This window comes from Penicillium samsonianum (genome assembly GCF_028829775.1).
Source record: "Penicillium samsonianum strain IBT 33392 chromosome Unknown utg000003l_segment0_segment0, whole genome shotgun sequence".
NCBI classification, from domain to species: domain Eukaryota; kingdom Fungi; phylum Ascomycota; class Eurotiomycetes; order Eurotiales; family Aspergillaceae; genus Penicillium; species Penicillium samsonianum.
In genome coordinates this window covers 1,850,414-1,876,655 of record NW_026643261.1, presented here as the reverse complement: position 1 = coordinate 1,876,655, position 26,242 = coordinate 1,850,414, and the positions used below count along the sequence as shown (strand labels likewise).

The 26,242-nt window shown below is 47.6% G+C and overlaps 9 protein-coding genes across 9 annotated transcripts; 4 read left to right on the top strand and 5 right to left on the bottom strand.

Annotated features, from left to right (window-relative positions):
- Positions 1-266: 266 nt before the first annotated feature.
- On the top strand, positions 267-2,331 carry N7471_004290 (IlvD/Edd family dehydratase; the record flags this gene model as incomplete). Its single annotated transcript, XM_057277009.1, has 3 exons — positions 267-863; positions 912-1,066; positions 1,122-2,331. The coding sequence occupies 3 exons, from the start codon at positions 267-269 to the stop codon at positions 2,329-2,331; spliced, it is 1,962 nt and encodes a 653-aa protein (XP_057136619.1).
- Positions 2,332-3,600: 1,269 nt separating this feature from the next.
- N7471_004289 (TPR repeat protein) lies at positions 3,601-7,149 on the bottom strand (the record flags this gene model as incomplete). The annotated part of the gene is made up of 5 exons (XM_057277008.1): positions 3,601-4,423; positions 4,718-5,591; positions 5,653-5,821; positions 5,900-6,267; positions 6,519-7,149. 5 exons carry the CDS (start codon positions 7,147-7,149, stop codon positions 3,601-3,603), a joined length of 2,865 nt encoding a protein of 954 aa, XP_057136618.1.
- A 3,501-nt stretch (positions 7,150-10,650) lies between these two features.
- Positions 10,651-11,988, bottom strand: N7471_004288 (putative erythromycin esterase; the record flags this gene model as incomplete). Its single annotated transcript, XM_057277007.1, has 1 exon — positions 10,651-11,988. One exon carries the CDS (start codon positions 11,986-11,988, stop codon positions 10,651-10,653), a length of 1,338 nt encoding a protein of 445 aa, XP_057136617.1.
- A 428-nt stretch (positions 11,989-12,416) lies between these two features.
- N7471_004287 (uncharacterized protein) lies at positions 12,417-13,701 on the top strand (the record flags this gene model as incomplete). Its single annotated transcript, XM_057277006.1, has 3 exons — positions 12,417-13,257; positions 13,333-13,596; positions 13,655-13,701. 3 exons carry the CDS (start codon positions 12,417-12,419, stop codon positions 13,699-13,701), a joined length of 1,152 nt encoding a protein of 383 aa, XP_057136616.1.
- A 240-nt stretch (positions 13,702-13,941) lies between these two features.
- Positions 13,942-14,139, bottom strand: N7471_004286 (uncharacterized protein; the record flags this gene model as incomplete). Its single annotated transcript, XM_057277005.1, has 1 exon — positions 13,942-14,139. One exon carries the CDS (start codon positions 14,137-14,139, stop codon positions 13,942-13,944), a length of 198 nt encoding a protein of 65 aa, XP_057136615.1.
- Positions 14,140-15,325: 1,186 nt separating this feature from the next.
- N7471_004285 (GPR1/FUN34/yaaH family-domain-containing protein) lies at positions 15,326-16,412 on the top strand (the record flags this gene model as incomplete). Its single annotated transcript, XM_057277004.1, has 5 exons — positions 15,326-15,621; positions 15,673-15,773; positions 15,823-15,930; positions 15,996-16,171; positions 16,260-16,412. 5 exons carry the CDS (start codon positions 15,326-15,328, stop codon positions 16,410-16,412), a joined length of 834 nt encoding a protein of 277 aa, XP_057136614.1.
- Positions 16,413-16,981: 569 nt separating this feature from the next.
- N7471_004284 (putative inositol phospholipid biosynthesis protein Scs3) lies at positions 16,982-18,410 on the bottom strand (the record flags this gene model as incomplete). The annotated part of the gene is given in 3 exon segments (XM_057277003.1): positions 16,982-17,291; positions 17,357-18,100; positions 18,120-18,410. 3 exon segments carry the CDS (start codon positions 18,408-18,410, stop codon positions 17,190-17,192), a joined length of 1,137 nt encoding a protein of 378 aa, XP_057136613.1. The 3' UTR covers positions 16,982-17,189.
- A 2,808-nt stretch (positions 18,411-21,218) lies between these two features.
- N7471_004283 (uncharacterized protein) lies at positions 21,219-22,447 on the bottom strand (the record flags this gene model as incomplete). The annotated part of the gene is made up of 5 exons (XM_057277002.1): positions 21,219-21,249; positions 21,317-21,945; positions 22,001-22,137; positions 22,192-22,203; positions 22,342-22,447. 5 exons carry the CDS (start codon positions 22,445-22,447, stop codon positions 21,219-21,221), a joined length of 915 nt encoding a protein of 304 aa, XP_057136612.1.
- A 328-nt stretch (positions 22,448-22,775) lies between these two features.
- N7471_004282 (translation initiation factor 2) lies at positions 22,776-26,124 on the top strand (the record flags this gene model as incomplete). The annotated part of the gene is made up of 3 exons (XM_057277001.1): positions 22,776-22,802; positions 22,853-25,910; positions 25,973-26,124. 3 exons carry the CDS (start codon positions 22,776-22,778, stop codon positions 26,122-26,124), a joined length of 3,237 nt encoding a protein of 1,078 aa, XP_057136611.1.
- Between the last annotated feature and the right edge of the window lie 118 nt (positions 26,125-26,242).

Below are 26,242 nucleotides of genomic sequence, written 5' to 3'. Positions count from 1 at the left end.
GTCATATCTAAGAAATACTCCATATCCGGATCGTCACATCCCGAGGGGCAAAAATCTCGGCTCATCTCCGTGACCACGCGGGGCATTTCAACAACTTGTTCGATTACAATGATTCGACGCCAAATGGTTCGGAAAGTGTCTCCCGGCTGCACTCCGCATTTTTTAACAAAGCACAAATGGGGAGCCTGCCATATATAATCCATTGTCACCCCTCACAAGGAATGTTTATCCAACACTACCTCAATCTATAGTGCACCTATAACACCATGGCGTGTTCCGATAAGAAGTCCTGTGAGGGCTGTTCATGCAGCAATGACGCTCAACCCCAACCAATCAACATCGAGGACTGTCTAAGTGAGTTGCAGGCCCTGCGACGACGCAATCAGGAGCTAGAAACGCGCATGAGAGTCGCTAGCGAGGCAGACAATGCCCAAGTCCCCGTCAAGCAACCGGGACGAACACTTCGTTCATCCGCATGGTTCGACTGCCGCAGCAATCCCGGCATGACAGCTATCTATATGGAGCGGTATTTTAACTACGGTATCACCAAAGAAGAGCTCATGTCTGGTAGGCCGATGATTGGAATTGCTCAGACGGGCTCGGATATTGCGCCTTGCAATCGCCATCACATTGAACTCTCCAAGCGTGTTCGTGAAGGTATCCGGACTGCTGGGGGTATTCCATTTGAGTTCCCCACACATCCTATTCAGGAGACCTCAAGACGACCTACTGCGACCCTTGATCGTAATCTGGCGTACCTTGGCTTGGTGGAGATCTTGACGGGATATTTCCTTGATGGTGTTGTCTTGCTTACCGGGTGTGATAAGACAACCCCGGCTTGTTTGATGGCTGCGGCTACGATGGTGGGTACCAGACCTGGGAGATCCCTAGATCCATGCTGATGTTTTTAGAATATCCCTGCTATTTGCATGAATGTGGGACCCATGCTCAACGGTTACTCCAAGGGAGCTTTGACCGGAGCAGGCACTGTATTGTGGCATGGGCGAGAGCTTTTCGCCACGGGTGACATTGACGAACATGAGTTTATGGATTACATCGCCCGAGGGTAAGCAATTTCCAAAGCTCCAGTTAGTGACCCGGGAATCTAACCCAAACTCTAGAACTCCATCAGTCGGCCACTGCAATACAATGGGAACTGCCTCGACGATGAATGCCCTCGCAGAGTCCTTAGGAATGGCACTCCCCGGGTCAGCTGCCATCCCCGCTGCCTACCGCCACAGAGCCCAATGTGCCTACGAAACAGGCAAACGGATCGTGGAAATGGTAGAGGCAGACCGGAAGCCATGTGATCTTATGACACGTGAAGCCTTCGAGAATGCCATCGTAGCGAACGCCGCAATCGGTGGCAGCACGAATGCTCCTATTCACATCAACGCTATCGCGCAACACGCAGGCGTAGAGGTGTCCATGGATGACTGGGATAACCTCGGATCTACCATCCCGCTGCTGTTGAATATGCAGCCTTCAGGGGAATATCTCGGCGAAGAATATTACCGCGCTGGAGGACTGCCGGCTATTATGGCTGAGCTGTTAGACCAGGGAAAGCTAAACGGCGATGTGCTCACCTGCAACGGCAAAACTCTTGCCGAGAATGTCCGTGGGAAGCATACATGGGATCGTCGTGTCATTAAACCATATGACGATCCATTGATGAAAGATGCCGGATTCGCCCATTTGAAGGGCAATCTCTTCGACTCCGCAATCATGAAGACCTGTGTCATCTCACCCGCATTTCGGAAACGATATCTCTCCAACCCCGATGATCCAGAGGCATTTGAAGGATCTGTTGTGGTGTTTGACGGACCTGAAGACTACGAACATCGCCTAGAGAATACCCCATACATCGACGAGAAGACCATCCTTGTTATGCGCGGTGTTGGCCCGATCGGATATCCTGGAGCAGCGGAGGTCGTCAATATGCATCCACCAGGCCGACTCTTGAAAGAGGGTATTGATGGACTTTTCTGCATCGGGGATGGTAGACAATCGGGAACGTCTGGGTCACCCTCTATTTTGAATGCTAGCCCCGAGGCCGCAGCTGGAGGCAATCTTGCTATTTTGAAAGATGGGGATAGACTTCGCATTGACTTGCGCAAACGGCGAGTTGATATGCTCATTACCGATGAGGAGATCGAGCAACGAAGGAAAGCATTAGGTACTAAGGGATACCCCATTGTCCCGAGTGGTACTCCGTGGCAAGAGATCTTCCGCCAGGAAACTGATCAGTTGAGCAATGGTATGGTGCTACGAAAGGCAGTCAAATATCAGCGACTAGCTCAAGAAGGCCCGCCACTGCGCCATAATCATTGATATGCGACACATCGGACAAAGTTATGGAGCAGTCGCCCATGTTAGGATTTCACTTTGTTGAAAATATTTGAGCATAACAACATCTATAGATCTATCTATCTATTTAATATTCCAAATATCCCGTGTTATATATTGAAAAGTCCTTTTGTAGGAACCATTCTTTCACCGTTATTCTATGGTTTGCTGCTATCTATTTCTAACCAATAGATGGTCCTTGCAGCTACAATACCAAGAAGAGGAAACATAAAGAGAAGCTAGCCAAAAAGAATTAATTGCCCACTCCCTTTTGGGATCCCACCGATGATCGGAATCGTTTCTTGTACGTAGTATGTACTCCTTAGGTTAGGCAATTCTAGAGGCCAATGAGAGAGCTAGTTAAGGGTCTCAAAGTGTCGAATCTTACAAGAAAACTCTACAACATAGAGGGATCAAGCACACTATGTACATCCATGGACCCACTCAGTATGCTTGATCTGATCGGGTCGGCTTGTCCGTTTCGGCCATAGTCATCGCTTTCGGGAAATCTCCGGATCTTTCGGCAAATGCTCTATCTTGGGATGGCCGAGAACCTTGATGGAAGCCCTGACCTTTGAACCGAAATGAAATATCTTTAACTATTGTACAGATTCCGGTAGACGGCACATCTCAGAACCATCTATACTGGGGGCGACATGGTTTGATACTGACACCATTATGTTAGTAGCCACGCAATTTCCTCTCAACCAAAACAATGAAATTATCAGTTAGGACTCTTCTTTCTTCTTGGCACAATGTGTCCACTCCTGCCTTAGTGTCTGCGATTATAACCTCTACGAGATCTACTGCACCTAGCCTTGGAACGTTATCAACTACTACTGACACAATCGCAGGTGGTGTTTTGGGGAAGATATTGCGAGGCCGGTGCAATTGGTGCTGGTGCAGTCCTCTTGCTTTTGTGGAAGAAGCGAAACCGGCGCTAGCAAGATGGATCGGATGAGTTTGGGCAAGATAATTTCCCGTCTGTTTCCGAGTACTATAGCGGAGAGACATCAAGATGGGAAATGCAATACACCGAAATGGATGGAGCGCAACAGCCCAGAGATGTTGAAAGCAGTGAGCCATTTCATGAATATAGAGAGGTTCAAGGAGATAACCCCAGTGAAGCGGCACATGAAATTGACCCCAAAAGCTTCATTGCCGAGTTGCCAGCCCGCATGAAAATTCGCTTCGATTTATCTAGTTTGCCTTGGTTGAAATTGCTAGAAAGAGCCACGACTCCTGCGTGTACTTTTAGTCGAGTGAGTATTCCTCTTCCCAACAGCGTTGATCACGATACTCATGATATGCCATGTTGAGACGGTTCATGGTGTTAAGGGTCGATATGTGGTCCGGTCCTAGCACTTTCTCTCTCCCAACTAACGCCCGTATAAGCATTCGCTCCGCTTCATCCAGCTTGCCTTGTTTATAATATACCATGCCGAGACTATAAACGGTGTCAAGGGTTGGTACGTCATCCAGCTTGCCTTGTTTATAAAGTACTATGGCGAGATTGTGAATGTTGTCAAGGGTTTGTATCTGGACCGGTGCTAGCGCTTTCTCCCTCCCAGCTAGCGCCCGCACAAGCATTCGCTCCGCTTCGTCCAGCTTACCTTGGCGAGCGTATACTACACCGAGCGTGTGAACGGTGTCAAGGGTTGATAGGTGGTCCGATCCTAGCGCTTTCTCCCTCCCGTCTAGCGCCCGCATAAGCATTTTCTCCGCTTCGTCCAGCTTGTCTTGATAAGCGTATACTTCACCGAGCGTGTGAACGGTGTCAAGGGTTGGTAGATGGACCGGTTCTAGCGCTTTCTCCCTCCCAGCCAGCGCACGCACAAGCATTCGCTCCGCTTCATCTAGCTTGCCTTGGCGAGCGTATACCATGCCGAGCCTGTGAACGGTGTCAAGGGTTGGTAGATGGACCGGACCAAGCGCTTTCTCCTTCCCAGCTAGCGCCCGCATAAACATGCGCTCCGCCTCATCTAGCTTGCCTTGGCGAGCGTATACCATGCCGAGCATGTGAACGGCATCAAGGGTTGGTATGTGGTCCGGTCCAAGCGCTTTTTCCCTCTCCCAACTAGCGCCCGCATAAACATGCGCTCCGCCTCATCTAGCTTGCCTTGGTCACCATATAATATACCGAGATTGTGAACCGTGCGAAAGGTTGATATATGGTGAGGTCCCAGTGCTTTCTCTTTCCTAGCTAGCGCCTGCATGTATATCTGCTCGGCCTTATCCAGTTTGCCTTGGTTATAATATAGAGAGCCGAGATTGTGAAAGGTGTGAAGGGTTAATATGTGGTCTGGTCCTAGCGAGATTGTGAAAGGTGTGAAGGGTTAATATGTGGTCTGGTCCTAGCGCTTTGTTATACCCAGCCAGCACCCGCAACTGCATCTGCTCGGCCTCGTCCAAGTTACCTTGGACATGATGTAGAATGGCAAGACCGTGAACGGCGCCAAGGGTAGATGTATCGTCCGGTCCTAGGGATTGCTCATATCCATGTAGTACCCGGATTTGCATTTGCTCTGCAGCAGTAAGCTGAGATTGCACTCGAAGTAAGAACGCAAGACGTGAGGCCTTCTCAAGTCGATCAGGCGTAGAATCGGATATCGTATCGTTCTTAAGGAATCGCTGGTGTAGTAGTCGTGCTGCATGACCAGCCGAGCTGGAAAAAATGACATGATCAAGAGATTCCATATTATTATCCACCGAATTGATAGTCGCATCAATGCAATCGAAAGCATACCAGTAATACTCCAAATCAACATTCTTGTTGAGTGCGGCCAATGTCCAGTCATGTATACAGTTATGCATACTCCATGTTTCTGATTCCAAGTGGACTTCTAGGAAGCAGTACTCGGTTAAGATTCTCATCACTCCCCGGAAAGACATATCGTTTGCAACTAGTTCAAGAAGCCACTTGGGAGACCCTTCAGTAAGTCCATCGTAGAAAAGCTCGTACCAAAGGTTCTGGTTATCGAAGTAAGCCAGCAATTTGAGTAGTTTTGCTGCGTCCGGGTCTTCAATTTCCAAACGAGCGTATGATAGATCCCAGGTGGTGTAAAGCGTACGCTCACGATACTCTTGAAGCTTAGTGGGGCGACGGGGATCAATATTCCAGCGTTTCTCGTACTCTTGCAAGTAGCGTTCAAAGGTCAGAGCACTTCGCTGAAGATATGTTCCAGCAGTGGCTAAAGCAAGTGGAAAACCATCAAGTCGCTCTGCAAGGCGTTTTGCGTGCGGATCTAACGGCCGTGATTAGTTAGGTAGTTATAGGTGTATGAATAACATATGTATGTTGTATACCTAATAGAACATCTTTTCTTCTCGATCGGGTTTGTAGGATAGCGAGACCATCTTCAATACCCTGGAAAGGCTTTATATGTAGATGAATTCCTGCAACATCATCTGGCTGCCGGGTAGTGACTATGATGGACCCATAGGAAGCGGGTGGACAATAGTCGTTGATGTCAAACTGCGTCGGATCGTCGTAGTTATCAAATATCAATAACCATCTGGTGTCTATGGAACTAGAAGATAGCTACTGATGCACATGCCCGACAATGTGTTTGCTCTCTAGGAGTCGGGGATCCTGAAAGTCGAAGATGATGCTGGCGATCGATTGAAAACTATTTTGCAGCGCGGCCTCGGACATTGCATTCAGCCAAAACACCGAGCTATAAGATCCAGATCGCGACTCTGCGTAAGCGATAGCAAGCTGAGTTTTTCCGACACCTCCTATTCCACCAAGAACTAAGCGTCGTTGCTTTGGAGGCTCCTGAAAAGGGCGTAAAAACTCTCCGATTTTCTCAAGCTCGGAGCGACGACCGACGAAGAGTTCTTGAGCGATATGAGGCGCTTGGCCGAGATGGACACCAACAGGTCCACGAGCGATAAAGTCTTTCTTCTGCATGAGAGTGACTACAATTGTACGTTAGCAGAGGATTTTCAGAGATCTTTGATGCGCAGTTATTATAGAAATAGAAACTGAGATATCTCATATGCACACATAGCGTGTGTATTGGAGATTATAACTAACAACAAGGGAAGGCTCGTCGAGACATGAAGAGCAATTTTGGCCGAGGGCTCTATTTACAGTCCATTTCCGGGCCGTACGAAATCAATATTCGGGCAAAATAGGCAAGAAACATCCCGTCAAGCCCAATCCTTACCAGAATTGTAGTTCTGCGTTCCAACAGACATAGATATAGACCCATGCCCATAATTGTTGATGTGTTGCCCACCACTGTTACGATTGACATTGTTTATCAATGTCCCACCCCCGCTGTTGAAACTAGTTGGGCTCTCATCTTCCGGTACTGAGGATGGGAAAGACTTCATCTGTTGGACGATATCGTCAAGCTCAGCCTTTTGCTGCTGATTGGCAAACCTAACCGCATGGTGATTGACAATCAATTGGACGTCTTTCACGAGACCAAGCATCAGTTCTTCGATTTTGTTTCCTTTGCCGAGACTGCGGAGAATCTTCGAATATCGTTTCATCCATGTATGTCTTTCACCGGATTCGATTTTTTCAAGGATTTCTCTCAAATGTTTTGCCTTTGTATAACAAGCCTCGAGGATCTCTTCCAAGGCATCGCATACATCTTGGGGGATTGAGTCTGCTCGCTGTTTGAGGTTGTTTTTGCATGTCTCGAGTGTGTGAAGAATGACAGGGAGACGGCATCGAACAACTTCGAATGTCTCCGATAATTTGATGTCATTCTTAACACGGTCATAGATTTTGATCGAGGTTTCAATGAGGGCGACCACCCCAGAGATAGCGCCGATGACTTCTGCCATCTCGAGGTTCAAAATTTATGGGTCTGAGTATCTCCGACTCCAAAACGTGGTATAGCACCAGGATGGTTAATAGAAAATGAGGGGCAGGACTTCCCACCCCAGGGTTTGTAGGGCTTATTATTAAATACGCTATGGATCTGCAAGTACTCAGAACTCTTGGGCGCTTCCACAGATACACGTGTCTACAGTTGATTTCTCAGGTGTCATCCCTCGCGCATTAGTTCGTTATCCAAGAACCCTGCGACCGCCAATCGGGGCAGCATTTATAATTAAAAAAAAGATCGAGAATTGGAACTCACTTACGTCGTAGAAGCTATATAAAACTTCCAAGGTTTATGCTTTTCGGTTACAAAAATTACATGTACATGAAAATCCTTGACAATAATACATAATATTAATTCGATCTTCATGCGGCTATAGAAGACAATTAATGGCTCGACAACAAATATTAGACCTTCGTTATTTACCTACTTCCAAGATTGTGTCAAATGAATGAATGTATAATTATGCCTTGTGTCATCGGGTCTAGTGCATACGTACCTAGGTAGGTACCCGTGAACAGCCCAAAATCAATTAGGGCGGCCAAGCCTAGCCTGATCATGCAGGCCAGAATGGAATAACTAACGTGTTTCACTACCGAGCTGCGCACACCACCGAGCTGCGCACCCAACCTAACCTATTAATTTCAAATGCATATATCTCAACCAAAACTCCATTAAATTAAATACACTAAAATCATCATCTATCTGGACATGCATCTCTTCTATGACCCTGGTTTTTGCATAACCCGCATGTTGGTAATGCTCTCGTTCGTGGCTGTAAAGGTGGCGAAGGCCTTCTTCGCCGGAGGCGGGGGGTGCTTCAACTACTGCCATCGGCTCAGTAATCAATTGAGAAGCTTCTTGAACTGAGAGCCCTGCTTCAGCTGGTATCTGCCTTCGGGATCGAGTGCGCTTTTGCTTCTGCTTCTCGTTAGCGGCGCGTAATTCCTTGTTTTCTTTAGCAAGTAAGATAGCACCTTGCATTGTAAGACGGAAGCCTTTCACAAGCTGGTTTAATGCTCGATCTGACGGGCTAGGTGGACTTCGAGATCTTGTACGAAGTAAAGCTTTAATCGATGAAGCCTGTCGACGTAGTTCTTTCTCCGTAAAGGGGGTTTTCGGTGTAAAATTCCGGCTTGATTCACTACCCCGGCTAGGGGGGGGGGTTGGTGTTCGAAGCCGAATATTTAGCTTTGAAATCACTTGATTAGGTGAAAACGGTACTAAACCGGCAGCTCTAAAGCTGCTTTTAATAGTATCCGTTTTAAAAGCTTCAATTCGAGCCTCTAGGTATGCTTCGAGGAAATCAAGTTTATCAATATGATTTATCCTAACCCGCATTGTTGATTCAACCAGCCGGCCGTACGCACGTTTTAACACCCCAAAACAGCCGATATCGAGAGATTGTAAAAGGTGAGAGGAGTGCGGAGGCATACAGATTGGAATAATATGATTTTTCTCACAGATTTCATCAAACTTCGGGGTTAAATGGCTTCCGTGACCGTCAAGTACTAGAAGCCGATACCTCCCCTTCGTACGTGAAAAAGTAGTAGGAATAAAGAGCTTTTCAAGCTAGCGAAGCCCGATTTTATCGGAAGTCCAACCGTTAGGACTTACTTCAAGGCGCCAATCTTTCGGAAGGCCTTTAAACCAGGATTCAAGGAAGACCTTTCCTTTAAAAATCACACACGGAGGAAGCACCCAGCCGGAAGCACCCGTACACTCAATCACCGTCACCCACTCTCGATTTCTAGGTTGTAAAAGTGCTCTCCGGCCGTAGTAATCACTCCTCGTGATAACTTTCGTAGTTGGCGTTATTAATCCTATAGCAAAACCGGTCTCGTCAAAGTTATAAATGTCATCGGGATCGATTCCAAATTGAAGGATCGTTTTTTGAACCAAATCAAACCACTCCCTAATGATTTTCTGGTCTTCACATTTCGCACGCTCGTAATTATATCGTTTCGAGAACCGAGAGGAGAGGAGAGGGCGCCTTTTAACGAACTTCGTAACCCAATTTTGGCCGACCGAAAGAACCGGTATAGATCCGCGCTTTTCGAGCAGAAGATTCGCCATTTCTCGTACCATAGTAGGCCGGGGGGCTGCTCCACGAGAATCTATAGAGAGTATCCATTTTTGAAGAGATTCCTCTTCGAGCTCTGTCAATTTATGACTATTAGCGCGGGTTTCAGCGCGAAAAGTAGTGCCACGAAGACGCGACCGGAGGGTTGATTCAGGCACTTCAAAACGGCGTGCTGCTTCGCGAATAGCGCTAATTTCTTGATTTTTAAAAGCCTGGGTAGCTAATAAAATCCTACCCTCTTGCTCTATTGAATTTCTAGAGCTTCGGGAGCGAATTGGTGGCATGGTGGGTGGTTAAACTAACTAAGATCTAATTCCTGGACGCGTTTTGGGTGGGGTGCGCAGCTCGGTGGTGTGCGCAGCTCGGTAGTGAAACACGTTAGTTAGTTAGTTAGCTAACTAGTTAATAGAGGTAATCTTGGTTGACCGCTAGTCTCGGATCATTTCTGTATAAAATTCCCTCAGCTTCCATGGTTTTAATATTAGAGATCCTGCACTTTAGCACTTCTAGTTAATACTCCATTCTATCTGTCATATAAAGAATTGATACAGCATGTATTGGAAGTGGGATTTTGCAAAGCGTATATAGAAAAAAACCTAGAATAGAAAGCGAGGTAAATGTAGAAATAAATAAAAATAGGGATTGAGCCCACATTTATGGACGCGCTTTCTATTTCCCAATTTAATAAACCCCTTATGGAAGTGCTGTTTCTCTCAGGTGAAAGAGGGGTAAAACTGCATATTAAACCCTGCAATTTTCCAAATGAATTGATGTATGCAGTTGTACTGATATGCAGAAAACAGCATAGCAGAAGCAAAGTTGCATCAGACGCGCTAAGCTTGCATGCAGGAAGAACCAATTCCGTGATAATTAAGGAGAACAAGAATAGTCAGCCGCTTATGCGGCCTTGTCAAGTATTTTTTTGGTAGTCTCTTCAGGTAGTCTTTTTAGATCTCTGTTTTTATAGAGTATTCTCTCCCCATTCTCAGTTTGTTGGCCAGACGGCGGTAAAAAGCTGGAAAAGGCTTAATTTGTCATGTCCACGGGTATAACCAGGGACTAGTTAGCTGCAATTCTCAACATGTGTATAATAATTAGGCACACCAAAGAAACATGGCATTAAAAGGCGAAGATGCCAAAGAAAAAGCATTTGAATTGTGATCAACAAAAGAAGTTGTTAGAGCTACTAGCTAGAGGGAGAGAGAAGAAGAGGAATCATGATCTATTCAATCTATCTAAAGCAGGGGATTTCTACCCTGACACACAAAGACTGTCGAACAAAGACAGGCTCAATCTGCACACTATTGGAGGCATCGATGAGATGACTAGACAAAGGCATCAATGGGATGACTGACATTGTCTAACAGAAGTATATCACTAGAGTCCAAAAGGATAAGTTTCGCCCTTTCCAAGCGGCGTGTCGGGCTGGATGACTTCCAGGGGTTTAACAGCCTGGGTCACATCAAACCAAACATAACCATCAAACTGCTTGTGAAGGAAGGCTTGCGAGTAGTGGGAGGCGCGCTCGGTATCCGGGCGGTAGATGACACCAATAAAACGCTGCAGGCGTTGCTCAGCAGCGATAGCCAAGCGCAGAGAGGGATCTATATGATCCTGGCGAAGATCGAGCACGAAGCGTGGTACCCCAGTATCATGGGCCACAATCTCCCAACTATCGTCCCGCGATGGACGGACGGACATGACCTCCATATCATCGTCCCATTCATGGGCCGCTGCAACGGTGCCAGTGTGAGTTCCGCATCCAAGAATAGTCACATTCTCGCGTCCCAGTCGCTCACGGCACAGTTGCCCGATGTTAAGCTCCTTTCGGCGAAAGCCCATGCTTGTATAGCGCGCATCCCCGACGTGGGAATTGTGCGCCCACACAATGGCTTTCTCTCCCTCATTGTGCTTTAGCAGGCGCTCCAAGGTTTCAAACATGTGCATGTCACGCAGGTTCCATGAACTTGCTGAGCTGTAGTACATTGCTTTGTAATACTTCTCAGCGTCACGAACCAGGTGGGCATTCTGCTCTCCGCTGTGGTAATCATCGCTATCCCGCGAGCCGATGTACTCAAGCCGTCGCTCTAAGAGGTCTCCAAGCATCTTCATCACTGGGGCTTCACAGTCTTCCATGCCTCGAAGGGATGCCAGACCATATGAAGTGGGATCGTCGACCCAAGGCTCCAGACACCCATACCGCTGGCGCGCTTGCTTGCTTGCTTGTGGATCTACTAGATCCAAATAGTCGATCACAGCACCAATCGAAGCACCCATGCTGTACAGGTCCAGTCCGTAGAACCCGGCTCTTTGCTCTGGTGCGAGGCTCTGGTTTCGATCACGCATCCATTCAACTAGCTGTTGCATCTCAGAATTCCTCCACATCCAGGTAGGAAACCGATTGAATGGTTCATATCCTTTGGCACTTCCTCCAATTTGCGCCTTGGGGCCTGGGCGCAAGCGCACGTATCGGTCGATGGCCTCTGCATCCGGCCAGTCTGCTTCGACCGCGACCATGGTGTAGCCGTGTTGTTCAATGAGTCGCTTTGTGATCTCTGCGCGTGCAGAATAGAACTCAGATGTTCCATGACTGCCATCGCCTAGAAGAATCACTTGGTTGCCCGCAAACGAATCGAAGTGGGATGCGAAGCTCTTGTCCTCAATTACAGGCAGTGGCTGGACTGCTGAGTTGAAAAGCTCCTGTAGCTGAGGCATCTTTTTCGTAGTTCGAAATATAGATGCCAAGCGCATGGACGGTTAAGCTGTGGTTGAGGATATCTTCACGCAGGATACCTCACGTAGATGAATATGTCGAGTACTGAAACGCCGGGGGATTACCCCCGGCATTTCTATTCTTCTTTCATCAATACAACATATACTCTTTGTTTTACGGGACTTTTCCCAGCGAATTATTCACATCACGGCAACTAAACAGTCATCGTGACATCATCGCCGGAGGCAAACCACAATGCTTCAATTCCGATGATAGTGGAATAAATGACACCCGAGAATTAGATTTTAATCTATAACAAATGCAGTGGTCGAGGTTGCTATTATTCAAAAAGCACACTGCTAAACAAGCAATCATTCATCCCAGCAACTACGCATATGCCCACCCTGTTTCGAAGGTACATACTTCGAGAATGGCTCTCCCAATCAGCAGTCCGTCACCGCGCCTAGACCGCTTTGGGCAAGCCATGGAATCTCTTTATGGGAGTTTTAGCAGCATCGAAGACCCAAAATCCTGGACTCCACCACCAAGATCAGGCGGTCATCGGGGGCGATACCTATGGACAGATGCCTTCGGGGTGGTCAACTTTCTCACAATGCACAGCGAGTATAAGCGAACTGGCAATGACACCGTTGGCGACGATCGTTATCTAGTGCTGGCTGCTCGTCTGATTGAGACTGTCCATGACGTTCTGGGTAGAACTCGAGACGGCCGCTCAAGACTGCGAGGAGCAACAGACGCGAACCCGCTAAGCGGTGGATTGAGGATCGGCAAGACAGATGCTCGCGGTCCAGATGGCGATGGGCAATATCATCATTATCTAACGGTTTGGATGTTTGCGTTGAATCGGATGGCCAAAGCATCGGGAGATTTGAAGTACAACAGGCAAGCCATAGAGCTGGCAAAGGCGATACATCCAAGGTTCTTTGTTGATCGCGCGGCAGCTCGACCGAGAATGATATGGAAAATGAACATGGATCTGTCAGAGCCAATGGTCAAGTCAGAGGGTAATCTTGATCCGATTGATGGCTTTGTTGTTTTTCGACTCCTGCAAGATACTGCCATGGAAGCAGGTGATGGTGCGTTCTTGGCCGAGGAGATCGATGACTACAGACGCACGATGGAGCGAAAAGGAGAGCACTTTGTTTCAAGTGATCCTCTAGATCTGGGTATGACTTTATGGACGGCACATTGGTTTTCCGGGCGAGAGCGCTGGGCTGCTGACCTAGCGGGGAAATGCTTCGAGCAAATATGTCAGTAATCACCGTGCCCATACCCGCGAAGCAAAATAGGACAGTAAGAATCAAGCTAACTGGGGATGGTTCCAGACAATCTGTTCGAGGTCAATCAATATTTGCAGCGCAACATCCGATTTCGGTTGGCCTTTCGTGAATTTGGAACCTGCATGGGCATCCAATGCCAGTCAGAGGTGAACGCGGAAAAAGAACGCTCAGTTGATTTGAAACGCTACTCCGATGCCATCATTGCTGCTTGGGATCCATACATGCAGCTATCCATATCCGATGATCTGACACCAGAGGACTTGAGGCCTATCACGCGGGTGATGTATGCGTCGGCGTTAATTCCAGGCGGTAAGTCAAACGGGCCCCTATGATGAATTCGGTATTTTGACATGTTCTTCAATTCCAGCATTTCAAGCTGGTTTCCTGGGACAGGAACCAACACCAACAACCTAGCAACGAACAAAATCACATGTAGCGTGATGGTAAGGCAGAGATGAGCAGTCTCATTTCCGGATTACCCATACAAATATTTTTGGAATGGATAGATACACTGTTCTGCAACTACAATGAAGGAGTAGGACAAGCAGTCATTGGCATTTGACAGGGCCAGGGCCGGAAGGCCCGGGGAAGAATCTTTATAAAATCATGGGGAAAAAACCGTCTCTGAGGGGATCCCCAGATCTTCTTTTGTACTTAAACGTTAGGACATGGTATCAAAATAATACGCGACATGGATGGTATGAGACACACAACATAGTCGCGGGCAGCGGAACCGGCAGCACCGGCATTGGCAGTAACAGCGGTGGCGATATAGGGGCGCCAAGCCGGCACCAGCATTAGAGCCCGCACGAGAATAGGCCGAGGCGGCCGAAGGGGCACGCAAGGAGGCATGAGAGGAAGCCGCAGAGAGTGAGGCCGCTAAACCCCTACAACTGAGCTGCTTACCTCGCTTGTTCCGCCTCGGCCGCAATGGCTCTTTTTACTATAATTCTGTCCCCAAAGCCCAAGTTAGTATGCTACTCTTTGTTTTAACTGAAAGATTGTCTATTGATGGTCAAGCTCGTGGGAGAAAATATATAGAAAAGAGAGAGAACTTATATAGTCTAGACTAGGCATCACTTAAGCCACGCCCTCTGAATATATGGAATTTTTCCTTCAGTCGAATCAAGACTGCTTCTGCTCAAGGATCAGTCTCTGTGAAACAAAGCTTACTGTATCTACCCTCCTGAGCATCATATGGTTTCCCTTTTCCGCAAATAGATTATTGGTTTTCTGGTATACTTCATACACTTCATCTTGAACACAATGTTTGAATCTGCAAATTGTGCTCGTACCTGAGTAGCATATGAACTTTCTAGATTCCGAGGAAAGGAAATTAGTGTAATTTATGCCAACTCTTCGATGGGTACATACTTCATATGGTCCATGAGTCGTGAACCTTGAGACCATGGGACACCATGTCTCAATGTATTGTAGATGCCGAATGTGTTTGCGATGGGGGTGGATGCCCTGTTGACTTTAATGCTCACTGCCAGATTCCACTTGCCGAAGAGGTATGGGCCATGGCTACCTCTAAGAACACAGTCATTGTTTTTGGTTCATGATTGATACGATGAGATGTTGATCCCAATTCAATGACATCATTCAGATTGTATAAGAACCAGAGCTAAAATGGGATATTACCTTGTTGTTTCTCTGCCTTATATCCTTACTTCACTGAGTTTCTACCCTGACAAGTAGGCCCTTGAGGATTTTCCTGTGAGAAACCATTGTTGTGAATACCCGTGGACGATAACCACGGGAAGCTTGACGTTGGGTCTAAACCTCGGCCTTAGTCCTCGGCAACTTCCCGTGAATCTGACCTCTCCTCGGGATTGTAAGAGAGCATCCCGAGTCGTTAGAAGAATTGACTGAATAGAACTTTTCGTAGCAAAACTTCGGAGCACTTCGGATCCTTCAAGTCTGGCCCATTTAGACATATCTATATAAATTATGGGAGCAGAACTTCAATTTGTCTGGTCAATCTGTCCATAAACGACGTTTCAAGCCCTATATTTCATTATTCAGTTGAGTCACCATGAACGATCTTGAACAGGGGGATACTTCGGCCATGCCCAGCCAGTTCAATTCCCATGGAAAGTCCGTTGAGCAAATGCACATGCCAACCGTCTACAAGCCAGACCTAAAGTCATTTCTCGGAGATCCTACACCACTGTGTGTCTATCTAGTGTTATTTGCCTCTTTGGGGTTTCTAAATTTGATCAACAAGCTGATGAACAATAGTGGTATTATGGGGTTCATTCTTGCCTTGACTCCGTTTACTTGTGAATTGATGGAGTTTCGAGGTGCTTTTGGAGCTGGAGCTGCAACTGTGTGCGTGAGCTAAAATATTTCCCTCCGGAGTCTTGACTAACTGGTATTCAGTGGCCCTCAATACTTTTTCGGGGGTTTACTTCTGATTCTTGCGTCCGTGCTCCAGTTTATTCTGGGGAATACCTTTGTCTTCGTCGTTTTTGGATCCTTCGGTATGACAGTCTTGCCTTGATCCTCTTTGCTCTACCTCTGACACGATAGTAGCGGCATTTTGGCTTTCCTATGCTACGACATTGACGCCCTTTTATAATGCTGCCACGGCATATGACGCGACTAATCCCGAAAATCCGGGATTTTATAATGCGTATGGTCAGTACCCTAACTCAGGACACAATGAAATTGTTAGCCATATGTTTACAAAAACATGACAATAGGTTTCTTCACGCTTTTTATGGGCCTCCTCTGCTTGATATACCTCATCTGTAGTCTCCGAACTAATCTCTGCTTCGTCGCCATATTCCTTGGACTCGTACTTGGATTCTTTCTCCTCACGGGTGCAGTATGGCAATTGGCGAATGGAAACCCGAATTTGGCTCGAACCCTCAAGAAGGTTAGTCCCTCTTACCCCAGTCGCAAAACAGAGCGATTTTATGATTCAGTTTGAAAACTGGCATCTAACATGAAGCTTACTTCTGAAGGCTGCTGGTGCTTGCCTGGCGTTAGGGTCATTGCCTGGCTGGTACTTCCTCTTGGTGCAACTGTTAGCAACAGTTGACTTTCCGTTGACATTGCCAATTGGAGACCTCAGTCGCATCATACCAGGGGCAAGTGCGCGGAAGAAGATGAACTGATAAAGTGATCATTTCATGGTCAGAAGGGATCATCAGGAAGATCAAAATAGATGGACATATCAAAATTCAGGCGCATAGGGCAATTGTGCTTTGTGACTGGGGGTGGATGTTGGGTATTTCGGAGGCGGGATTGTTATTCAACTTGAAGATGATAGATTTCAAAAAAAGGTAGATAGAAAGCTTTAATTCTTATTTAAGGAAACATATAATCATATAATATCTAGAATTAACCGAGTTTTCTTCTAGTACTAATTCCATATTTTTTGGAAATTATATAGTTATAGGAAGTAGGGCTAATTGTCACACTATACACCTACTTCGGTAGTAATTCGGTAGTGCGATTGATCATATAGAAAGGTACTTCCAAGGTTAGATAGTGTTATAGTAATATCGTACGTATGTATGTCATATAATAGGTATTAAGGGATACTATAGTTAAAAATAGCGGCTAGCAGTAGACGTACCCGAAGTGTGTCACTAGACAAAGAGTGTGTCCGTAGTCGGTCTCTTATGTCTATTCTTCTCGGAGTTATAGGTAGAAAAATAAGAATTAGCTATAAAAGTACCGCCAGGAATGGAATAATAGTATGGAGTAGACATGCCGGGCTTGTCACTTTACGATGTACAATATAGCTTTTCCATGTATAACCAGGGATTTCAACGTCGGGATGAAGACGACTTGAGCACTACTCCATGCCCAAAACCAATGCAATCTATCATTATAATTCGGTATATTCACAGCTGCCGAGAATCAAATCTCGCAGACAAAACAGACATCTATACTCCCGGAAGTCCAACCACGTCCCTCAATGGTGCTATCCTTCTTGGAAGAATATAGATGGCATACACAGCACTCAAAGCAATGAATAGGCCAGACCACTAGAGGAATCGTTAGCCAATAGAAATGTTTACCGCGGGAGGATTTTGCCCAAGAATGCACTCACCTTTTCTAACCAAGTGTGAAACCAAATCGCGGTCATGAAGAGCATCCACCAGCCCAGGCCAACAACACCCCAAACAAGACGGAGTGACCACGTCCTTGCGAACCCGCCAGTCTCAGTTGAATCGATTACTGGTGTACTATCGGCATCACTGGCCTTGCGCTCACGTCCCGCATCCCCAGGGGAACCAAAACACGACAGACATGCGGGTGCGCGTGTGCTAGCCCCGACAGCCTCAAATGCCAAGAGTCCTGTGGCCAGAACCAGCATCAACACATGTCCACTGATATCATGTCCACCCCTCCATGCGCCACCAGCAGTTTTACACGTCGCTGCTGTGAATAGTGTTTCTAGGTCAGTTGGGCTACTCTGCCCAGCGGTCATTTTCCCGACTTCCTCAAGAGCCCGTTCACATTTGCCGCCAGTGGCTACGAAACCACGATCAATGATTGCTGGCCCGAAGAACCATTGTGTTGAAAGATACCATACTGTTGTCGCGAGTGCGTAGCGTAGGATAGCTTGGAGGGTGCGTCGGAAACGTGCTTCTTGCTGTGAGGAGGATTCGCGGCGAGATGAAGAGTATAGGGGTTGGAATATGAGGAGCGAGACAAATGCGGCTGTAGTCCATAGCCATCCGATCTTCACAAAGTAAACATTGAAGATATTATTCTTTCGGGCGAAGTAGTTGACGGGGCTTTCGGATAGGTGCAGGTCTGAGGCCAGGGATGGGGCCAGAGGGCTTGCGGGCTGTAGAGAAGAGCCGGACAAATCTCTGGAATGGCGTGCTGTTGGGGAGATTGTTGAGAACAAAGACCCGAGTAATAATGTTGCAGGATATATGAGGAGAACAGTCGAGAGGAGGGGGGGCAGGTCGCGCGGTGGTTGTGGCCATGGTCGTAAGCATAGGGCGAGATTCGAGCAAAGGGAAATGAAGTGGTATATTGTGAAATACACAACAATGATTCACCAGAACATTCAAATATGACCACAGAGCATAGTTGTTGCAATTGGGAAGGTCGAAGCAGGATAAATTGACGATGACTTGGACAGATGACATCAGGGTTTGCCTGCCGAGGCTGCTGCATGAATGCCTCAGGCGTCAAATTAATATCGACCGCAATCTATAATCGTGCCAAGCGCCCAACACACATTCTCTGTGTTGGTGCGCCCCACTCAACGATAATTCCCACACAACGATAATTTTAATGGGATGAATTGCATTTAAACCACTATTTACATATAACCACCAGTAGTATCTATATACCAATTTGCACCATTACTATCTCTTGCCGCCATTGAAGCTTCATGCTCAGCTTCTACTAAATCCCTTGCTTCCTGAGCTCGCCGTTGAGCTTCCAATTCCTTGGCATGCTTTGCCTGTATGCGCTTCAACTTCTTAGAATCAGCATCTCTCCTGTCAACCATCTTCCTATTTGCACATATAGGTGATAGGACATTGCCTTTAGTCCCAAGAAGCGATTTCCCATTTCTTGGGGTATTTGCAATTGAACTGGACGTACGGGCCTTCTTTAATTCAGCCCGTAGTATAGCATTTTCGTGGGATAAAAGTGAAGTTGCATCCATACTTCGTTGGATATGCCGTTTCACCCTCTAGGAGTAGTTTTCCATTTGCTTAACGTCATCAATAAGCTTAGCATTAAGCCTATTAACCCGCTCAATTGTATCTGGCGGCGAATTGGTGACTGAGCTTACGAATTCCGGAGGGGGAGAGGGAGTGAGAATCCTAAGGGGGGACCCTTCAGATTCAAGAGCTCTTTGACGTAGAGGACCGAGAATAAGCTCTGGATCTAGGGGGTAAATACCCCTAGATTTAAATGAAGATCGGATGATTCTTTGGGTGAAAGCTTGCTCTCGGACACCCTGAATTATCCTAAAAAAATCCCGCTTCTTGCTTGCACTTCCACCCCACATTATAGCTTCATTATTCGCTATACGAAAATGATGCTTTAAGCATTGGAATGGCTGGCCATCTAGCGGTTGGCAGAGATGGGTTATATGGGGTAAAAAAAAGACTGGGATAATGAAATGCTGGTTGCAAAATTCAATAAAATTGATCGTTGTATGGGATCCATGATTATCCATTAAAAGCAGCCTTGGCCTGCCTTTTTTAACCAGAGATTTTGTAGCTTCATGAAAAGAACAAAGCCATTCAAAAGCCGTATTATCATCAATCCAGCCATTAGGCGTAGGCTTAATCCGGAAATCGGGGGTAGTGATATTTTCATACCACTCCTCCATATGCAAAGAGCCCTTAGGTAGAAACCAAGGTAGCATAACCCAACCATCGGCAGATATACATTCAATGCCAGTAATAGACTCTTTTTGACCACCAGTAGGATTGGTATAATTAGCATTAGGTGCAAGCACCTTTTGCCGCTTTCCTTGGCCAATTTGGTAGCCGGTTTCATCCCAATTAAAGATCTCATGGGGTAGAAATTGATGCTTTTCAAAGAGCGTACGAAGGCTATTAAACCAAAGTAACATTGGGCCGTATTGCTCGCTATCAAGCCTCACTTTTTCAGCCATTTTTGGGTTGATATAGGGTATCTCAGGGGGTAGTCTTTGCATATAGCGGTATACCCAGTTAGGGCCCACCACCTGATCGCTGCCAGCCCGGCGTAGAATTGAATTTGCAGCCTTTTCAATGAGAGAGGGGGATATACCCATATTGCTAATATGTAGGGTATCGATCCAGGTTTTCAATGCTCTCTCCTGAATTGGGTTTAATGTCTTTTTTAGGCTGGCAGCAGTGGTTTTACTTCCGCGCCCGTGAATATGGGCGCGAAGCCTTTGGTATGGAACGCTGAATTCCCGCGCCAACTGGGCGATATTGGTGTTATTATTCAGATGAAAGGCATTGGTAGCTCTTAAAATTTGATCTTCGAGATTTTCAATTTGTTCCGACATCGTGGTATGGTATAAAATGCTAACAAAATTGATGCCAAAGTGGAAAATTATCGTTGTGTGGGAATTATCGTTGAGTGGGGCGCACCAACACAGAGAATGTGTGTTGGGCGCTTGGCACGATTACAATCAGAAACCATATGTAATTATGTATATTTCCGCTACTTACTTGTTTTCTATTTATCAAGACACCCCACGTGCCGATATATATCTGGTTTTGTGGTTACAGTTGACTTCAACAAAGACTAGATCAATTTAGAAAGAGTGTTGCACTGTCCCTGCTAGTAGCCCTACGAGTGCAGAAATGCTGGGTAGCAATGATAGTCAATTGCAAAGCACTGCGACTCATGGATGTCGAGGACGTAGCGTGCATAATAATAAAGCGTCCATCACTGAATCGCTATACCATACAACAAATTGACATGAAGGTGTCCCATGACAATTACCGAGCTAACAAGCCCTGGCAAGTAAAGCCAGCGCCCGCCGAGATATTCTACTTATTGTCATCGACTTAGATATCAACGAAATACACAATGGACTTGGTCTGGGCTAAATGTCCTGTTTGGGAGTTGTTCGACGCACAGGCAGATATTCCGTGGTCTGTGCTACAGCAGTTTGCCTTGAAGTAGGACTTTCCTGGTTTGAAATTGGGTCATTTTCCTACTGCGTGGCAGGAGTTCTTTGGAGACTTCCCATTGATAATGTAGGAATCTTAACTGTATATTGGAAACACTATGGACGGATATCTAATCTCACAATTGCTCAATGTCAGACATGGATATAGATCTCTATAAGCTTTGAAATGCCGTTCACTTTTGTAGTGGACCTCCATCCAACTGTGGGGTATTTAACGGGCCCTGGATATCAAAGAATTCAAGTGAAACCGAACAAAAACCAAATGCATCAACTTTCATCATAAAAATATACCCTTACTAGACCTTTAACCGAGTGCCTGCATGGCCAACTCAACACTAGAAAGAGGGGTTAGCTGCAATCCTAGAAACACAAGCATCGAAAGCAAGCCAAGGGCAAACATACGTCAGGAATGTTCCGGCAGAAACAGGCATAGCTCTCAGCAGAGTAGGGCCGATACCCTTCCAGAAACCACCGAGACCCTCAATGGCATAGGTCTTCTTGAAGCAGTCACGCATGGTGCTGTACTTTTGTTGCGCACCGAAGCCATCGGTCTGCATCTTACTCTTGATAACATCGAGCGGGTAGCTAGAGAGCCAGAGGACCTCACCAGCCAGACCACCGTACATGGCAATCTTTGCCTTGGAAAGATCCTCACGCTTGACATTGTTACGCTTGGCATCCTGGTTCATCATGAACTCAAAGGCCATGAACCAGGCACCGTAAGCCTGGGCCTCACGGAGGAGAGTAACCGCCTGGCCACGGTAAATACCGCGGAGGGCACCACCCTGTGCGGCCAGCTTGCTCACGCAGTCGATAGGGCCTGAGTACAGACGGCCGGCGCCGTGCGGCTGTGCCTGCAGGCGAATACGCACATGCTCAATTGGGCCTGACAATACGGAGTTGGTGAGACCGGCGAATGAACCGGCCATGTAGTACTGAGTGTAAGAAAGGGCCGAGTTGGCGTATTTCTTCTTGTTCAGTTCTTCCAAGCGGCGACGCGCTTCGTGGTAGGCGCCGAATTGGACAGACACCTGAATTAGTTAGAGGATTTTTCTATAGTGGACCTTGGCCGCTGGGGCAACTCACGCAAGCACCGATACCGATAAGCGGGGTCAGTGTGCCCTTATAGAAGGCCGTGGGACCTTCCTTCTTGAAGATCTGGGTTGCGCACTCTAGCGCACTCTTGTACTGAGTGGTAGTTTGCAGGCGCACCTTGACGATGTCTGTCGAATTGTTAATCAATGCCTCCTGAGATGTGCTTTAGGCAGATCACATACCAAAAGGTTGACCTAGTTTCTAGTTAGCAATTGCTTTGGTTTCGCATGTTTAAATAAGTTTGCAAGAAAACACTGCTCATGGCAAGATTCTCATCTCATGATGGCCATGGCTTTTCCCCGGAACTCAAACAAAGTAGGGTGCACACATACCGAGGATAACCTGGGCCATTCCACCCGCTGCGCCCGCGGCCAAATCCTTGACGGTGCGGAGGGCACCGCCCCCCTTATCAAGGCTGTCAATTACCTCAGTCTCCATGTTTCAACCTTGGAAAGAATTCAATCGCAACGACCAAAAGTATAGACAGGGACACAATCCGGAGACTCCAGACTTTATATTCAGCCCGCTTATCGCTATGGCGCCATGTGCCCTCTGATTCGATGAGGATGCCGATGCACGTGACTTTACCGGCGGACATTTACATAAGCGCCTTCCATGGCCCCGGGGAGTTAGTTAACTACCTGCCCTGGAGCCCTGGACCCCTGGAGTTACCAAAAGCTGACATAAGCGGTGACATAAGCCCATCCTCTCGAACTTCTGGAAGGGGAAAAAAAGTTGACGGATCCAGATGTGGATAGACTAGTGAATGATGCATCGTCAGCCAATCTGCAGGGTAAGTTCGCAGTTGTTAAGTGCTGCGACAGTATCTAACTAAAACTACAGCTATCGCATCGGGCTGAGTGGTCGAATTCAGCCTACCAAACACCCACTTTAACAGCTCTCACAGTTCGACGGACCTTACGGTTGTCCGCGACGCGTTGGAACTCATCGGATCCATCGAATGGGAATGAAGATGGCACTGCTTCAAATCCAGCGCCGGCGAAGCCCAAGTTCGGCAGCCGATGGGGTCCCAAACAAACTACGCCATCGGCGGGCTTGAGTTTCGCAGAACAAGCGATGCGCCAAACCCTTGTCGCCAATAGTCAACCGCCGCCGCCGCCAGCACCTGCACCGCCGCAACGGAGGCGGGAACAGTCAAATCAACAAGGGAACTTGGGACAATCAAACCAGCAGAGGAAACCGTACGTGCGGCGCGTGGGCCCTCGGGATAATCAAGATGCCTACACGATGGGATCAAGAGAAACGCAACGCAACCAGGAGAGGAACTCGTCCATCCAGGAGAAGAATCCGTTTGAAGAAGAGAAGCCAGGTGGCTACATGAGGTGGCCAAGAGAAACATCACGGATTCAGGGGAGGAACCCGTCCACTCAAGAGAAAAATCCGTTTAAAGAAGAGAATACAGGGAGCTACATGAGGTGGCCCAAAGGAACCTCACGCAATCAGGAGAGGAACCCGTCTACTCAAGAGAGAACCCATTTTGAAAAAGAGAATGCAGGTAGCTACATGAGGTGGCCCAAAGGGACATCCCGCAATCATGAGAGGAATCCATCTACCCGAAGAACGAAACCGGCGTTTGAAGAAGAGAACCCATTCGCCCCTGAAAGGACACAAAGCAGATTCCAGGGCCAATTCCAGAACAGGGCGACTAGGGACCATCCAATGGCCCACGACGACTGGAGCTGCCCTCAGTGCATGAAACATGTTTTTGCCACAAAGCAAGTGTGTCCATTCTGCAAAACCTCTCGACCTGACGACGCCCAGCCAAGGCTCCGAATAACTAGGGAGTATAGCGAATCTCCCGAACCTTCACCATTCAAACAGTCCCGATCCCCTTCTGAGTATACTAGAAAGTTCCAGCGATTAGGGGATTCAGTTTTGTCTGAATTGGAACAAGACGTTCAGCTGAATACAACAGAAACCACAGACCGAGATTCAGAGAAGTCTGACCGACCCCAAACGAAGGAGGAAGCAGAATATTTCAAGAAGAACCAATGGACTTGGGATATGTCTGCACTTGAGCAGCTAGAAAACCTAGAGTCACAAGAACAGCAGCCACCGAAGCCTGTGAAGCGCCGTGATGGACGCAAGGGACGTGAGAGTGAGTCTGATGAGGCCGACTTTGACTCGGAAGATCGCGAGCGTCTCCGGAAAGAGCGGAGACGCCAGCAGAAAGAAAAGGACGCCCAAAGGGCTGCAAAGAAGGCCGCCGCGCAGGCAGCGCCAGCTCCTCTTTACCTACCCGAATTCATCAGTGTTAGCAACTTGGCCGATGTCATTGGCGTGCGGCCGGCGCAATTTGTGCAGCGAATGGAGGAGATGGGCTTCGAGGAAATCACGTACAGGGATATTCTCGACGCAGAAACCGCCGGGTTGGTGGCAGCCGAGTTCAACTACGAGGCCATCTTTGACAGCGGCAAGGCAGATCTACATGCTGCCCCTGAGCTAGAGGACACATCTGACCTGCCAACCAGGCCACCTGTGGTCACTATTATGGGTCACGTTGATCACGGCAAAACTACAATCTTGGATTGGCTGCGCAAGTCATCTGTGGCAGCGTCTGAACATGGTGGTATCACCCAGCATATTGGTGCGTTCTCCGTAATGATGCCTGCCGGAAAAGCCATTACCTTCCTTGATACCCCCGGCCATTCTGCATTCTTGGAAATGCGTCGCCGAGGTGCCGACGTGACCGATATTGTGGTGCTTGTGGTTGCCGCGGACGATAGTGTCAAGCCGCAAACCATCGAGGCCATCAAGCACGCCACCCAGGCCAAGGTTCCCGTCATTGTCGCCATCAGCAAAATTGACAAGGAGGGCAACAACCCTGATCGAGTCAAGGGTGACCTTTCTGTTCATGGGATCCATGTGGAGGACTATGGAGGTGACGTTCAGGCCATCGGTGTCAGCGGCAAAACCGGACAAGGAATGGTTGAACTGGAAGAAGCCATCGTCGCGCTCTCGGAAATGCTCGACCACCGCGCATCCACCACCTGTAATGTCGAAGGCTGGGTCATCGAGGCTTCTACAAAGAGTTATGGCCGTGTAGCATCCGCTCTGATTCGACGTGGAACCCTGCGGCCAGGCGATATCATTGTTGCCGGTACCGCGTGGGCTCGTGTCCGCACCCTCCGCAATGAAGCCGGTGTGACCATCAGTGAAGCCACGCCTGGAATGCCCGTCGAAATCGATGGTTGGAGAGAGCAGCCAGGTGCTGGCACCGAGCTCCTACAGACACCAACTGAGCAGAAAGCCAAGGATGTTGTGGATTACCGCTTGGAGAGGTCTGATACCCAGAAGATGGGTGTCGATATGGTTGCCATTAATGACGCTCGTCGTGACCTTCTCGAGAAGCGCAGGCGCGAGAAAGAAGAGGAAGAAATAACTAAGGAAGTCGAACCAACCGGCCCCAAGTCGGTCAATTTCATCCTGAAGGGCGATGTGGACGGTTCGGTGGAGGCAGTCTTGAACTCCGTCGCAGCAGTCGGTACCAACGAAGTCTTTGCCAATATCATCCGTTCGGGTGTCGGCCCTGTCAGTGAATTCGATATCGAACATGCTGGCAGTGCCAAGGGCAAAATCATCTCATTCAACCAGGCCATTGATCCTAATATCATGCGTATTGCAGAGACCGAGCGCGTTGAAATTCTGGACCACAACATCATTTACAAACTGATTGATGACATCAAGGCCATTCTCAGTGAAAAGCTGCCTCCATCGGTCACTATGCGTGTGACCGGAGAAGCCGAGATCCAGCAGGTGTTCGAGATCACGGTCAAGGGACGTGAAAAGACAGCCATTGCTGGAAGTCGTGTGCGTAACGGTCTGATCAACAAAACTCGCAAGGTCAGGGTGCTTCGCGGAGACGAGATAGTCTACGATGGTAAGCATATCACAAGCAGCTCAACAGGAATAAATTTGGACAAAACTAACTTTCCACAACAGGCACAATGGTTTCCCTCAAGAACGTCAAGAAAGACGTTACCGAAATGCGCAAAGACACAGAATGTGGTATCGCGTTCGAAAACTGGACAGATTTCGCACCCGGTGACCATGTCCAGTGCTACGAAGAGATCTCTGAGAAGCGCTATCTGTGAGAGACTCGCTCCATGATCTCTAGATCTGTGCGGTCGTGATGATCGCTTGTATTATTTGTTTGGGTCTTCTAGCACTCTTCATTCCCCTCATGATCTTCATTCAAATTTTGTATTATAT